The sequence below is a fragment of the Coptis chinensis genome, chromosome 7, assembly GCF_015680905.1.
Source record: "Coptis chinensis isolate HL-2020 chromosome 7, ASM1568090v1, whole genome shotgun sequence".
In the NCBI taxonomy this organism is placed as follows: domain Eukaryota; kingdom Viridiplantae; phylum Streptophyta; class Magnoliopsida; order Ranunculales; family Ranunculaceae; genus Coptis; species Coptis chinensis.
Window position 1 is genome coordinate 35,140,480 of NC_141462.1, and position 14,511 is coordinate 35,154,990.

The window sequence follows — 14,511 nt, forward strand, 5'->3', positions numbered from 1 at the left end:
TTCCAAGCCAAAGCTTTCAAAGGTATTTAAATAACCATGATGTGTTCGAACTCGGGCTACTTCCAAGCCAAAGCTTATTACCATTAAGTTTCGTGGAGCACAAAAATTAAATAACAAATAAAGACACTTTCGATTTTCTAGGAGTCTACACTAAGTTCATGCACATAACAGGGGTCCAAATATACATGTCGAGTGGCGACACTTCCTTCCTTATTTTTGCTTCTCGCTTGTATTGCTTAAAAAGTCAAATACACACTAATCGATTGTCAACCATGCATGTTTATAAAGATGTTGTCACGACGAGCAATAGAATCGTAAAGTAAGGAGCTGAAAACTCACCCAAAGATCCACAATGAAACCGCAAAAAGCATTGTACCCACCATCACCCATTCATTCTTTGTCACAAGACCCATCCGCTCTAGTTTCAAAGTCGCTACTGGCCGGGGCATTTAGAGTTTCTTCGGTTTGGTGGAAAAATCTTATATAGGATATATGGATTAGCTAAAAGAGAAACAGAGAAACAAATGCAGGTAAGCTTTCAGCCTCGAACAAAGTAACCCATGGAGTTCCAATTTTAACCCCAAGTTCCTTGGCTAGCTTGAGGCGCAACAAGTTATTAGCTGCAGCAGTTAGGAATACGCTAAACATGTAATATGCAACAAGTTATTAGCTCAGCAATCAAGACACCACTAGATGAAACTTATTCAGACGCATAATATGCTAGACATGCATTAGTAGCTAATCACCGCTCACATAATCACATTACCTTAAGTTTGCATATTGAAAATAAAACACACACACCACACACACCCAATGAGAACAAGATTGACAAATATAAAACCACAACAGGCGGTATCTTGACTAGCTCGGACCAGCCTTGTACTAATCGAGATGTTTGGTCGAAAGATAAACAGTTAAACCATTTTTTCACGATTCTTTGAAGGATTAAGAGGTGGGTCAGTTAGTAAAATCTTACATTCTGTTGGATCTATCTGTGTATATGTATATATATATAAGAACCAATCCTATAATCTTTCACAATAAAAGAGTGTCAGGACCAATGAAAAGATTTACTTTTAGTTCATTGAAAAGCATGATCCCAAACATGGCCCATATCATCCCAATTCTGAACAATCCCATTATTAAAAAGATCATGTTAATTTAGTACCAAATGACGTATGTTAATTTTGGAATAAATTCATTTATTTGTGTATCCTAAATTCAACAACTTCACAGTCCATGGTCACTTCATCACATTTTGATTAAACTAGCATTCAAATAACCAAATACATTTACTGAATAACTCCAGAAGAACAAAAACTATTGAACTGCAAATAGGTTTCATGTTTTAACATGCTAACAGAATATCAATATCTAACCAGAAACACCATCGCATGGGACAGCCCAAAAAATACATAAAAAAAAACACTTTCACCTAAAACTTGACCAATCAAACACATAAAACCTCCAAAACAAGCAATTTCACCACTAATCAAAACCAAAAGCAAACATTTTGATCAAACTACCCTTACAAAAATGAAACTATCTAATTCATCAAAGTAATAAACACTAACCATATCAAAAAAAATTATTATTATTACCCCGGTGCCATTGTCGCAGACGATTACAATTTTGTTGTCCATCTTCTTCTCCGAAATTTCTCTGATCTACAGCAAAATTTGAAGCGAAAATAAGAAACCTGAAAATTTAAGAAATTTGCACAACCCTTGACTAGAAATTGGGGTTCTAACAAAAACGAAAGTTGACGAGAGAGAGTGTGTGTGTGGGTTACCAAAACTTGAGAGAGAGAGAGATGAAGCTCTTGCCGATTTTGAGAGAGATTTGAAGCTCTTACTATCAAACCACTACTACCAAAGATTTATTGTCAGAGCCCTCCCACCAAATCCTCACTTTCTTTTTATACTAGGGTTAGTGAAAGAAAGAAATAATGGGCGGGGTAGTAAAATATTCACGAAATGTTGAGCGCGAAAAAGACAAGTGAATCACTTTCTCTCTGAAAACCATCTCTACACGACGGTCACCGAACCGGAAAAGCACGCAAATGTCTAGTCTCCGATTTGGGGCCGAAAACTAATGTCGTTCAGTCAACCAAAGTCATCCTGAGTCAACCTAAAAAAGCAATACGACGGGATTCAAACAATTTAAGACGGTAATTATTGTTCCTAATTAGAGACGGGGTATATAGTCCCAAGAGTGTGTCCTAATTCTTAAATTCTAGTGTAGTGGAGACAAACTTCAACCAGGTATCCACCTCACACGTATGTTTTACTATCTGATGGTGGAGAGCCTATGTACTATCAAGAGGCTCTTGAAGGTACAGACAAGGAGAAGTGGTTGAAGGTCATGCATGATGAGATGGATTCTTTGCATAAGAATCACACTTATGACTTAGTTGAGAAATCGAAAGGAAGAAAAGTTATCAAGAATAAGTGGATCTACAAAGTCAAGCATGAGGAAAATAATCCACACCCAAGGCACAAAGCTCGCCTTGTTGTGAAGGGATTCTGTCAAAGGAAAGATATTGACTTTGATGAAATTTTCTCTCCTGTAGTTAAGATGACTTCTATCAGGGTGGTATTGGGTATGACCGCAAGTATGAACCTTGAGATTTAGCAACTAGATGTTAAGACAACTTTTCTTCATAGAGACCTTGAAGAAGATATCTACATGGACCAGCCAGAGGGGTTTGAGGTCAAAGGCAAAGAGCACCTAGTATATATGCAAGCTGATAAAGAGTTTGTATAGGTTGAAGCAGGCACCGAGAGAGTGGTACATAAAGTTTGATTCCTTTATGGTGAAGCATGGCTACATGAAGTTCACTTCCGATCATTGTGTGTTTGTTCAGAAATTTTCATATGGGGATTTCATAGTGCTCTTGTTATATGTGGATGATATGTTGATAGTTGGCTAGAACATCAACAAGATATCCAAGCTGAAGAAAGACTTGAGTAAGTCCTTTGAGATAAAAGATTTGGGTCAAGTAAAGCAGATACTTGGTATGCGGATCACTCATGACAGAAAGAGTGGGAAGTTGTGTCCTTCTCAAGAAAACTACATTGAGAAGGTGTTGAAAAGATTCAACGTGGATCAAGCGAAACCAGTCAGTTGTCCGCTTGGTGGCAAGTTCTGCATCATCAAAGATATGTGTCCAAAAGGTGAGCATGAGCAGAGTCAAATGGAAAAAATTCCTTATGCATCCGCAGTGGGTAGCTTGATGTATGCAATGGTGTGTACCAGACCGGATATTGCTTTTGTCGTTGGTGTTGTAAGTCGTTTTCTGTCAAATTCAGGTAAGGAGCATTGGGAAGGTGTTAAGTGGATATTGAGATATCTCAAGGGCACTTCCAAAGCGTGTTTGTGTTTTGGTGGAAGTAAGACTTTGCTTAAAGGCTACACAGATACAGACATGGCAGGTGATGTTGACTCGATGAAGTCCACTTCCGGTTATCTATTTACTTTTGCAGAGAGAGTAGTTTCTTGGCAATCTAAGTTGCAAAAGTGTGTTGCTCTCTCCACTACAGAAGCCGAGTATATTGTAGCCACTGAGTGTTGCAAAAAGATGCTATGGATGAAGAGGTTCTTCGATGAACTAGGGCTAAAGCAAAAGTAGTTTGTAGTTCTATGTGACAGTCAGAGTGCCATCCATTTGAGCAAGAATCCGAGTTTTCATTCTAGATCCAAGCACATACATGTGTGTTATCATTGGATTAGAGAAGTTCTCGAAGACAAGCAATTGTGCATTGAGAAGATCCATACCGACAAGAACGGGTTGGATATGATAACCAAAGTGTTACTGAAAGATAAGTTTGATGTTTGTTGTGCTACTGCCGGAATGGTAGCACACTCCTCCTGTTGATTCGGGAATGTGTGGAGTACCCCCCTCATGGTTTCGGGAGGGGGAGATTGTTGGGGTCCCTCACCATGTGACCAACGACTTGGTGGCATCGTTCAAGAGAAGTCTGAACGGCATGGTGGCATCGCCCACATAAGGGTTGACCGATCTACTCGGGTCGTTAAGAGTTGATTCGTTTGGAATTTGCTTTCTCAATGATTTGCTCATATCGTTTGGAGAAACACAACCCCGACCTCACCATGTCGCTCGAGACATTATATTTCGACATTGGCATGTCGGTTGGAACCAAAATTTCGCAGACGCACTGAAATTTTAGATTACTATAAAAACAAAAATTAGGTTTTTATAAAAACAAAAGTTAGGTTTTGGAAAACCAAGTCTTGAATAGAAACCCAATTTTGAGAGCCCACAGGGGTTTTTCGAAGGTAAGAGAGGGCTAAGGCAAGGAGACCCATTATCTCCATATCTCTTTGTGTTGATCATGGAACTGCTGGGGGGTCTCTTAAAGAAGGGTCTGGAATCACGAAGTATTATCCCACATTCAAAGTGTCGAAGACTTGCCATCTCTCATTTGAGCTTTGCAGATGATGTCCTTCTTTTCTGTAGAGGGGAAGCAGAGTCTATAACTGTAGTAAAGGAATACATTGATTGTTTCTCCAATCTTACAGGGCTCAAGCTTAACTCCATGAAAACTTCTATGCTCATGGGTAGCATGACAGAGGACGATGGGCTGGCTCTTGCCAATTTGCTAGGGATTCAGAAGGTTACTCCCCCTGTAAAGTACCTTGGATTACCTCTTACCTTTGCGAGACTAAGCTCCAAGGACTGCTTGCCTTTGATTGAAAGAATCTCGCTCAGAATTTCAAACTGGAAAAATAGAGCTTTATCTTATGCTNGGGAAGATTGCAGCTTATACAGTCCATTCTTTCTTCTTTCCACATCTATTGGGCTAAGACCTTTATCTTGCCTATGGGAGTTCTTGATAAGGTGGCCAAGCTATGCAATCGGTTTCTTTGGGCTGGATTGTCCATGCAAACTAAGATGCATAAAGCCAGTCATGCAAAACTGAGATTACACAAATCCGAAGGGGGGGTTAAGCATGATGGATCCGCGAGTGTGGAACAAAGCGGCATATTGTGGACTAGTCTTCAAAGTGGCGAGTAAAGAGGAATCTTTATGGACAAAGTGGACCTGGGAATATCACATAAGGAATAAGCAGTTTTGGACCATGAGGATACTGCAAGACTGTTCTTGGGTCTGGAGATGCATTCTCAAACATCGAAAGACTGCTAGAAAATTCATACGATGTTTGCTAGCGGACGGTGAGGGGACTTGCTTGTGGCATGATCCCTGGATGAATTCAAAGTTGTTGATACATGATAATCAAGCTCGAAACTTACTGCAGGACTTCCCAGATGACGCCAAAGTGAGTGAACTGATTACCAATGGTAGATGGAATGAAGTGGTAGCACAGCTACCAGATGGAGAGCTGAAAGGGAACATCCTGGAGACGAGCATCAACCAAAACATAGGGAATGATCTAGTGGTGTGGACACCTTCCAGTAGTGGTAAGTTTACCACTAAATCTGCATATATGGCTATAAAGAAGGTCAGTGAGAAAGTGAAATGGCACAAGCTGGTTTGGGGCAAATTAACTGTCCCAAAACACTCGTTCATAACTTGGCAGTTATTTGCAGGGTGCCTAGCCACTCAAGACAGGTTGATACACAGGAGGATTATCACCACTTCAAGATGTTGCTTCTGTGAGGTCCATCCCGAAAATTCGAAGCATCTCTTTTTCAACTGTGAGTATTCAAGCATAGTGTGGGCAGTAGTAAAGCAGCGACTGGGGATACAAACTTTGGTTTGTGAATCTAGTATAGAATGGCAGCGTATTTTGCAGATTAGTCGGCAAAGATCGGTGACTAGTGAGATAATCAAAGTTGTTGTCTGCGCCACAGTTTATGGTATCTGGAATGAGCGGAATAGCAGGAAATTCAAACATAAATCTCACACAGCTGATACCAAAGGATGCGAAATTACCTCCAGAGAGTGATAAAAGACGCTGAAGACACACCTGAAGCTAGGAATATTTGTGCCAGTTTCGGCATTGTCTTATCGCTGAAGCAGCGAACACCTATACTAGGAAGTTGGGAGAAACCACCACTTGGTACGATAAAGGTTAATACCGATGGGGCAGTAAATGCTGAAGGTGCGGGATATGGAGGAGTTCTAAGGGATCATGAAGGGGTACCAGCGATTACCTATATGGGCCACTCAAATATTAGATCGGTTATCATCCAAGAACTAAAGGGAGTTGAAGCCGGGCTTTTAGCGTGAATATATGAACCGTAAGAATATCTTGGTAGAATCTGATTATTTGAGGGCAGTTCAAGTGATCAACGGGAGGGAGATATGTCCTTGGTATTGTTTAGAACTGGTTGCTATGATCAGAAGGACCATAAGGGAGTTTGAGTCTGTTGTAGTCTCCCATGTGTTTAGGGAGAGAAACAGAGTGGCTAATTGGCTGGCGAAGGCCAGTACTGTAATGGGTAGATGTAGTCCTTGTGAGAGTCAAAACACCTTTTATAGCATTCCTCCGCTAGCGTATGAGTTAAATGTGATAGTGGAGGAGGATGCTAGGGGTATGATGTACCAAAGAGGATAAGTTGGTTTTCTAATACAGGTTGGGGTCTGTCTAACCCCCAACTGCTTCAAAAAAAAAAAAAAAAAAAAAAAAGCTTGTAAGGAGAGAGGAGTGATCTAGTAAGGTAGAGAGACTTGTGAAGAGTGATTGTAATTTTCCTTCCTACACTTATAAAATGATTAGCTCTTGTAGAAGTAGACATAATTGGCCGAACCACGTTACATCTTGTGTTGTGGTATGCTTTACTTTTCTTTGCATTATTATTACTTGTTTGTGATAGTTGTTGATTGTTTGGAAAGTTGGGTTTTGTTGTTGGTTGTAGTGAAAGTTTAGATTTTTGTTTGGAGTAGCAGTTTGTCCAAGTGCAAATTATCTTAGTAGGGATCGATTGGTATCGTTTTCCCCAACACATAGTATCATATAAGTGCTCATTATATTCGCCCAATTTAGTTTGTACTCATCTGTTTTATATGTGTGCTACTAGAAGTACACAACAATGTTGGAAATCAGGTGTAATATGTTACATTAGGCTGGTGTGGTATAATACGTGTTAGCAGGACTTAGATTTTAATTTTTTATTTAACTAACCTTTCTGTTACATGGCGTAACTGCTGTAACATATTAGTGGTCGAACACTTCTGAGTACATTTGGATGTGTTGTGTATTTGTGTATAAACACTCGGGCTCCTTCTCCTTGGTAGCAATTTTTCAAGGACGAGTTCTACTTACGGGTTATCATGGTATCTGATTGGGTGTACTCAGGGATTTCTCGCAGTCCTATCCCTAGGTCTGCGTGGAGGGGGAGAGCTGAGTGCCAGACCTGGTGTTGAAGGGGAATGATTAGTCCCACATTGCCTAGGTACCTTTAGGATGTGTTTTGTATAAAATACCTGGGCTTCTCTCTCTGTAAAGCTAATTTTCAAGGATATAGTCCAAGAGGTTCTAGGGGTCGGATGAAATGAAGCTTAGCTATTAGTTAGTTTCACATGCACTAGGATATTCAAGCTCTCAAACCTTTTTTTTTCGGTGGTTTCTATATGTCCAATTAACTTTAGTTTGCTATCTAGCAATACGTAGATACATATACTCTAGTTGTCTTTTCAATGTTGTCATTATTGTTGTGGCTCGTGTATGTTGTTTGTGTATGTCGTTTTCTATGTGCTCGGTACTTTGTAAGCGATAAAAGAACAATGTGCCCAATGCTTCTGTCCATCATACTTATTGTTGTGGTCGTTGTCCACAACTTAAACCACTGGTGGAGCAAGAGAGATATGATATGAATTAGACTAACGTTCATAGGATCAGCAGAGCATGGCGCAGCTTTTGAGAAGCTACAACGAGGGAGCTTCATTTACATGTTTTACACACAAAATGTTGTTTCTCTAGGAGAAGCCCGACTTTCCCCCTACTTGAGAATTAGTGTATGAGTCCTAGTATCTATTGGTTATCAGAGCAGAGTGCATAGACTTGACTGAGGACAAGGATGAGGCCATGAATCCATGATGGTTGCATCCAACGCCTTGCTGTAGATTCTGGAAAAAGATAACGCGCGTTTGAAATGAAATGCAATTACAGGAATTTTGATATTGGAGGAGCGTATGCATCTACATTAATTTTGATAATGGAGGGGAGTGTAAGATCGAAATAGTTTTAATAAAAATTGAAATGTGAGTACATGGCTGTGAACAGAAACATGTGGTATTTTGACTACAAGGTTGTGAACAGAAACATGTGGTATATTGACTAATATAGGTAGTCGGCAATTTGCATACTAAAGTAACAACTCGTCTTTCTAAGTAACATTATTTCAACAGCACAGCGCTGTCTCCATTTTGACATGCTCATATCATCTGACCCCCTGCACTCAATAGTGGAGAGAAACTCTTACTTGTGATTAGGGGTGGGAATTTGGCCCTAACGACCCTAACCCGGCCCTGACCGACCCGACCCTAAGCCCTCACAACTAAAGCCCTCACAGAGTATAGGGTAGGGCCGACCCGACCCTAAGGCCTTCTAGGGCAGGGCTAGGGCTAAGGTTCTGAAACATAGGCCCGACCCTAATTCAGCCCTAACCAAGCTCTAGTTATAGTTTCACATTTTCACTATAAATACACGTACCATAATTGTCCAACTCTTTGTTAAATATTTTAAATTAAAAAAACATTGTCCTTTGTAATTTATCACTTACACCCAAAGGTACTTTCAATAACTTATCTTATATAACAAAAACTTGTTAACCTATCTAGCAGCCATGAAGAACAATGAGCACTAGCCTAATAAAAAAATAAGACTTTATTTCTTTGATCATCAAATCAAAGTCTATAACTTATTATTCTCAATTTATTTTTCCACTTACTTCTTATAAATTATATTTTTATTCTCATCCAAGCCAAGTCTAGAACTAAAGGTTTCCGTCCACACCATTAAAGCGAAATACAGAGCAGAAATTTGTAACACGTAAAACCAAAAACAACCTTTAATCCGAAAAATGGCATTTGTAAAAGCGAAGAAAATAAATAGGCCGGCCTAAAAACCGACCCTAAAGCCTTTAAAAGGGCTTAGGGGTAGGGCGAGGCTTGAGATTTAGACTTGTGACCCGCCCGACCGACCACTATCTTTGACTTTAGGGGCCGACCCGACCTTAATATCTAAACGGCTTTTAAATGTTTAGGGCCGGGCTAGCCCAACCCGGCCCATTGCCCACCCCTACTTGTGATAGGAGGAGCTGTGTTTCGGGGTGACCGGTTGTCCTGCAAAACATCATTAAGTTACTGTGTGGACCCTCATAAATGGTCCACATGGCTTTACCTGATCCTCCTCATTTGTGGCTTCGTTGGATCGACTTGTGTAGTGAGACATCCAACTCGATGGAATGCTTTCGGCCACCTGATGCCTCTATGGACCCGGTTTGGGCATGATCTCTGGATATGACACCCAGTCTGGACCCTTTATATCTGCAGGCCTAGCCCTAGTTCGTAGCTAGGTCACAACATGGCATGTGGGCCAAGCCTCACTATAAGCCCGTAATCAGCTGCAAACTAGGGATAGATTTTGACCCTATTTAATGTAACTGAAAACTAAGGATAGATTTTGGCTCTATCCAATATAACTGAAAACAAAGGATAAAGATCCATATCCAGATATTCCCTAGTTTTTTGGATGGTTACATATTGAAAAGTTTTGACCAACAGAACTATATTAAAAAACTCCACACTCCGGAGATTTTCAGAGACTTGATCCCTCAGAGGTATGTAGGCAGCCACTGAACTAAAAAGTGGTTCAGTCTCAACACCTCAAACATATTCTCTTATACAACAAGTTCAACAAGGTGCGCAAGTTCTAAAATTGTTTTGTAGTAGCAGTATTACTCTCGCAGGTGATCAGGGGCGGATGCAGGATTCAACAATAGGGGGGCTACTAACACTAATTCTCACTAGTATTTTTTTTTTTTTTTTTTTGAGTGAGCGTTACCACTTGTACTTTTGGGTTTTGAGCAAAGTTAGGGGGCTACGGCGGGTCGACCAACTCATAGATCCGCCCTAGCGGTGATGATATCCGAAGGGTCGGTTTCTCGAGAGTGTTTTGGTAGATCAGATCCAGTAGCTTACGGTTTTTGCCCCGACATCTTTTGGCTATGCGCGTAGGGACTCAACCCATGACCACGTTCTTCTATTTTATTATATTGAATATCACGATCAATGGCTGTTGGTAGACCCAAAAAAAATCAAAAGGTGGCTAACACCAGTCAGGCTCCAAAAATTGCACAAAACCTTCCTCCTAATGCTGAAACAACACAACACACAGTTGTTGATGAGGTTCATGCTCAACATCGATATCTGGCATCGATTCCCCACGAGAATCTGGGCCCAGCATGAAGAAGAAGATTTGGTGGAAAACCTGCGAATTACTGTTCCAGCAGGGGAACAAGATGCAACTAGGGATACTCGAGTCGTCACACACAGAGATGGAGTTGCATCTGTTGGGGCAAGACCATCGATGCTGCCTCAGCGTCTGCAGCAACGCCTTGGGCCTAGGTTGGGTGCTATTTCCACCCAATCTGGACCATCCACATTGTCTAGGCATTTGCAAGGCCGCATTGGGCCTGGATCGGCCCCTCAGGATTTGAGCCACAATGCTCACCCATCTGATGAAGAAACTCTAATGTCCATGTTGCTCAGGCTGACCAGAGAAAACAATCAACTTAGGAGAAATGACGACAAAATGCCTAGGGAAGAAAACTCTCAGCAGGAATCTTCCGTACCGAGGGAGAGCAGGTCTCAAAAGAGGAGGCATCATCCAAGGAGCCATGCCTCCAGCCGCACCAAAAACCCAGAACTCCAATTGTGGAGCGTTTAGGTGGTGTTAACGCTATACTAGGACGGGTTCGTATCCCACAGCGTCACTAAAGCAGATTAGTGTCAAGACGTTCCCAGTACTCCAAGGAACGATCAATGTCAGTTTCCGGATATTCCTCTTCATATCAAATCGATCTAGAGTGTGACATGCAATGCTCTCGCAGTCTGGTACTACAAAGAGGACAATACAGACCAGCTCGAGGTAACAGAAGATTTGATCGTAGTCCTGGAGGTTCAGATTCCTCAGAATCCGGATACAATGGTTCGAGAAACACTCACTGGAGGACTAATGGAGGTTATCAGAGAGCTGGAGATAGAAGAGGTAGCCAACAGTGGGCCAGAAGCCACAGAACTGGAGCCCTCCACAATTCTGTGGGTGGTTACGCTCGAACCAGAGAGCTAAACCCACGCAGGGCTAAAGCAAATTTCAGGTAACATAGGCAAGACTCTGTTGAGCCAGGCTGGAGCCCTGAAAGGAGAAACCGTACCCACAGAGTCGACACTAACAATGTCGCTCTGTAGAAAAATAGTGACAACTTGAATGAGCAGCGAGTTCAAGAACTCATTAGAACTGCCATGGATTCCAAAGTTACTCGGGAAGATAAACGACATAAACTAGCAATCAAAGGACCTGAAGAATCTCCTTTTATAGATGAAATCAGAGATTACATTTCCCCGGTTCTTTCAAAAACGACCTTCCGGTCCCAACCTACGATGATGTAGATGGTTGTCCAGATGAGCACTTGATGAAGTACAGATCTTCTATGGCTCTTTTTAATAACAATGATGCGTTGATGTGCATAATGTTTCAAGCTACCCTTAGTGGAGAAGCTTTGACATGGTTTAACGAACTCCGTCCTCGTTCAATCCATACATTTTCGCAGCTCGCCGACAAGTTTTCAAAACATTATCACTACAACAGGAAGACCATAAAAGGTTCTGGAACTCTTTTCAACCTCCACATAGAGAAAGGAGAAAGCATTCGAGACTTTGTCGAAAAACTTCGAGGTGCCTCAAGCGGTCAACAATGTCCCGGATGATGTTGTTTGCGCTAAAGCTTTCAAAAATGCTCTTCCTTTTGATAAGTCCGGTGCGGCATAACTCACTAACTCTGAAGCCTCCGTAAACAGCGATTCGAGGATTTGCTGGTGCGAGCAAAAAGGTATGCTACTGTTCAGGAAGATTCAAAGTACAAGCAGCAAAAGGATTTTTCAAGTGATAGAGGAAAGCAGGAACAGCAGCAGTGTGACAAAGACAGAAAGAAACATAACAAAGATGCCAAAATTGGCATCTCACAAAGTCAGAAACAAGATGGTCACCCGAGCAAAGATCTTACTCTTCCAGAGCTCAGCGTCAGTCTCTCAGAATTGTATGACAAGCTCAAAGGAAAACTCTCCAAGCCGTTCCTTATGAAACCTGATACTGAGGGAAGGAGAGATAAGTCAAAGAAATGCAAGTATCACAATGATTTCAGCCATACTATGAATGACTGTTATGCATTCAAGAAGGAGATCTCCAAAATGGTAGATGGGGGACAACTGAAGGAGTATCTAAAGGGTAGTCAAAAGCTGGCTCATGTAATCTAATCGAGCACGATGTGATAGTTGTATGTCATGCTCAGGCGGCTGTTTGCTCATCTAACCGTGAAAGAAAATGGAGCATGAAGCGCAAGATTCAAAAAATTGGTAGTTGGAATCACGTAAACATCATCAACTTTAAATCTGGGTTTTATGCTGAGACTATTGTAGAACGAGGACTAACTTTCACTGAAGAAGATGAGCGAGGAGTTTACTATCCTCACAATGATGTTGTGGTGATTACAACATGGGTTGGCATCCGCAGAGTCCAAAGAATTCTGATAGACACCGGCAGCTCTGCCTGTATCCTATTCTCTGGATGCTATTCTGTCATGAATCTCGACGAGGATCTTATTCAGGAAGATGATACTCCAATTATCGGCTTTAATGGTGCTCCAGCTAAAAAAGTTGGTAAAATTAATTTGCCCGATCCACATGGGGTCCTAAGATTGTAGGAGTTGACTTAGTTCTGGTAGACTGCCCATCCACATATAATGTCATTCTAGGCAAAGATTGGCTTCATGCAATGCATGCGATGAGTGTCCACTTATCACCAAGCCATTAAGTTTCCAACGCCAGAGGGAACTTGTAAGATCCGGCGACCAGTTAAAGTCTACGAAATGCCATGAGCATCGATGGATGATTATAAAAAGTCCGAGGTCGAGGACACACCATTCTCAACACTTAGCGAAATAGCAATTCTGGCCAGAAATTTCGACGAGCACCAACGAGGGCAACCAAAGTACCTCGGGAGGCACCAACCAAGGGACCTCCAACAGTCGATAAGATGAAAGAAGTGCAGATAGGAGAAGAAGAAAGTCAGACCACCTTCATCTCTGAAGAATTTTCTGAAACAAAGAAATAGGCTTTGGTGGCCTTATTGAAAAGTAACAGAGTTATCTTTGCTTGGAATCCAACAGATATGCCCGGTATTGACCCCAGCGTCGCTTGTCACAGATTAGACATCAACCCAAAAGTCAAACTGGTAAGGTAGAAACCACGGAGAATGGCCCCAGACAGGTAACTCTTAGTGAACAGGGAGATTGGCAAGTTATTGGAGGCTGGATTTATTCGACCAGTTGAATACCCAACTTGGGTTTCCAACATTGTAGCAGTACCAAAGAAGAATGGGAAGCTCAAAATTTGTGTCGACTTCACAGACATGAATGAAGCTTGCCCACTGCATCCTTATCCTATACCCAGAATTTCAGATATGGTGGATGCGACATATGGCTTCAATAAACTATCTTTTATGGATGCAAGCTCAGGATATTATCAGATTGTACTACAATATGATGACCAGGAGTATACAACATTCATCACAGATAGAGGCCTATATTGCTATGTTGTTATGTCATTCGGCCTAAAGAATGCTGGAGCCACATACCAAAAGCTTGTTAATACTATTTTTGCGTATTGGGGTTTATATTGACGACATGGTTGTGAAGTCAAGCGAAGAATGCGATCATCTTGCTGACCTGCAGAAAGTATTTGATCGACTAAAGAAATACAAAATGAGGCTTAACCCTGCCAAATGTTCATTTGGCCTATCTTCAGGCAAATTCTTAGGGTTCATGATGACCCACAGCAGAATTGAAGCTAACCCGGAGCAAATTCGAGCTATTCTCGACATGCCACCCCTACCTGCAGAAAGGAAGTATATAGGCTCTTAGGTCGTCTTGCGGCTCTCGGTCGTTTCATATCTCGATACTCTGATAAATGTAAGCCGTTCTTTCAGATTTTGAAAGGTGTATCAACCTGGAATGAAGATTGTGAAAAGGCTTTCTCTGAAGTCAAAGCCTACCTTACCTCTCCCCCAATTTTGGTTAGTCCAAAGGCTGGAGAACCTGTAGGAATTTATCTTGTCACTGAATCGACCCCTGCGGCCCGGTCGCGATCATTTTTGTTGATGATTCTAAAGAAAAGCTAGTTCATTTTGTTAGCAAAACACTAACTGCAGCAGAAAGTCGTTACTCCAAAATTGAGAAAGTTGCGTTGGCCTTAGTACATGCAGCTCGGCGGTTGAAGCCGTATTTTCAAGGGAGAACGGTGAGGGTT

At 41.5% G+C, this 14,511-nt stretch overlaps 1 protein-coding gene across 1 annotated transcript; it reads left to right on the forward strand.

The window, feature by feature from the left end:
* The first annotated feature begins 4,355 nt into the window (after window positions 1-4,355).
* LOC147487270 (uncharacterized) lies at window positions 4,356-7,361 on the forward strand. Its single transcript, XM_086573992.1, has 4 exons — window positions 4,356-4,637; window positions 5,280-5,738; window positions 6,005-6,124; window positions 7,284-7,361. The coding sequence occupies exons 1-4, from the start codon at window positions 4,356-4,358 to the stop codon at window positions 7,359-7,361; spliced, it is 939 nt and encodes a 312-aa protein (XP_086430118.1).
* The last annotated feature ends 7,150 nt before the right edge of the window (window positions 7,362-14,511 follow it).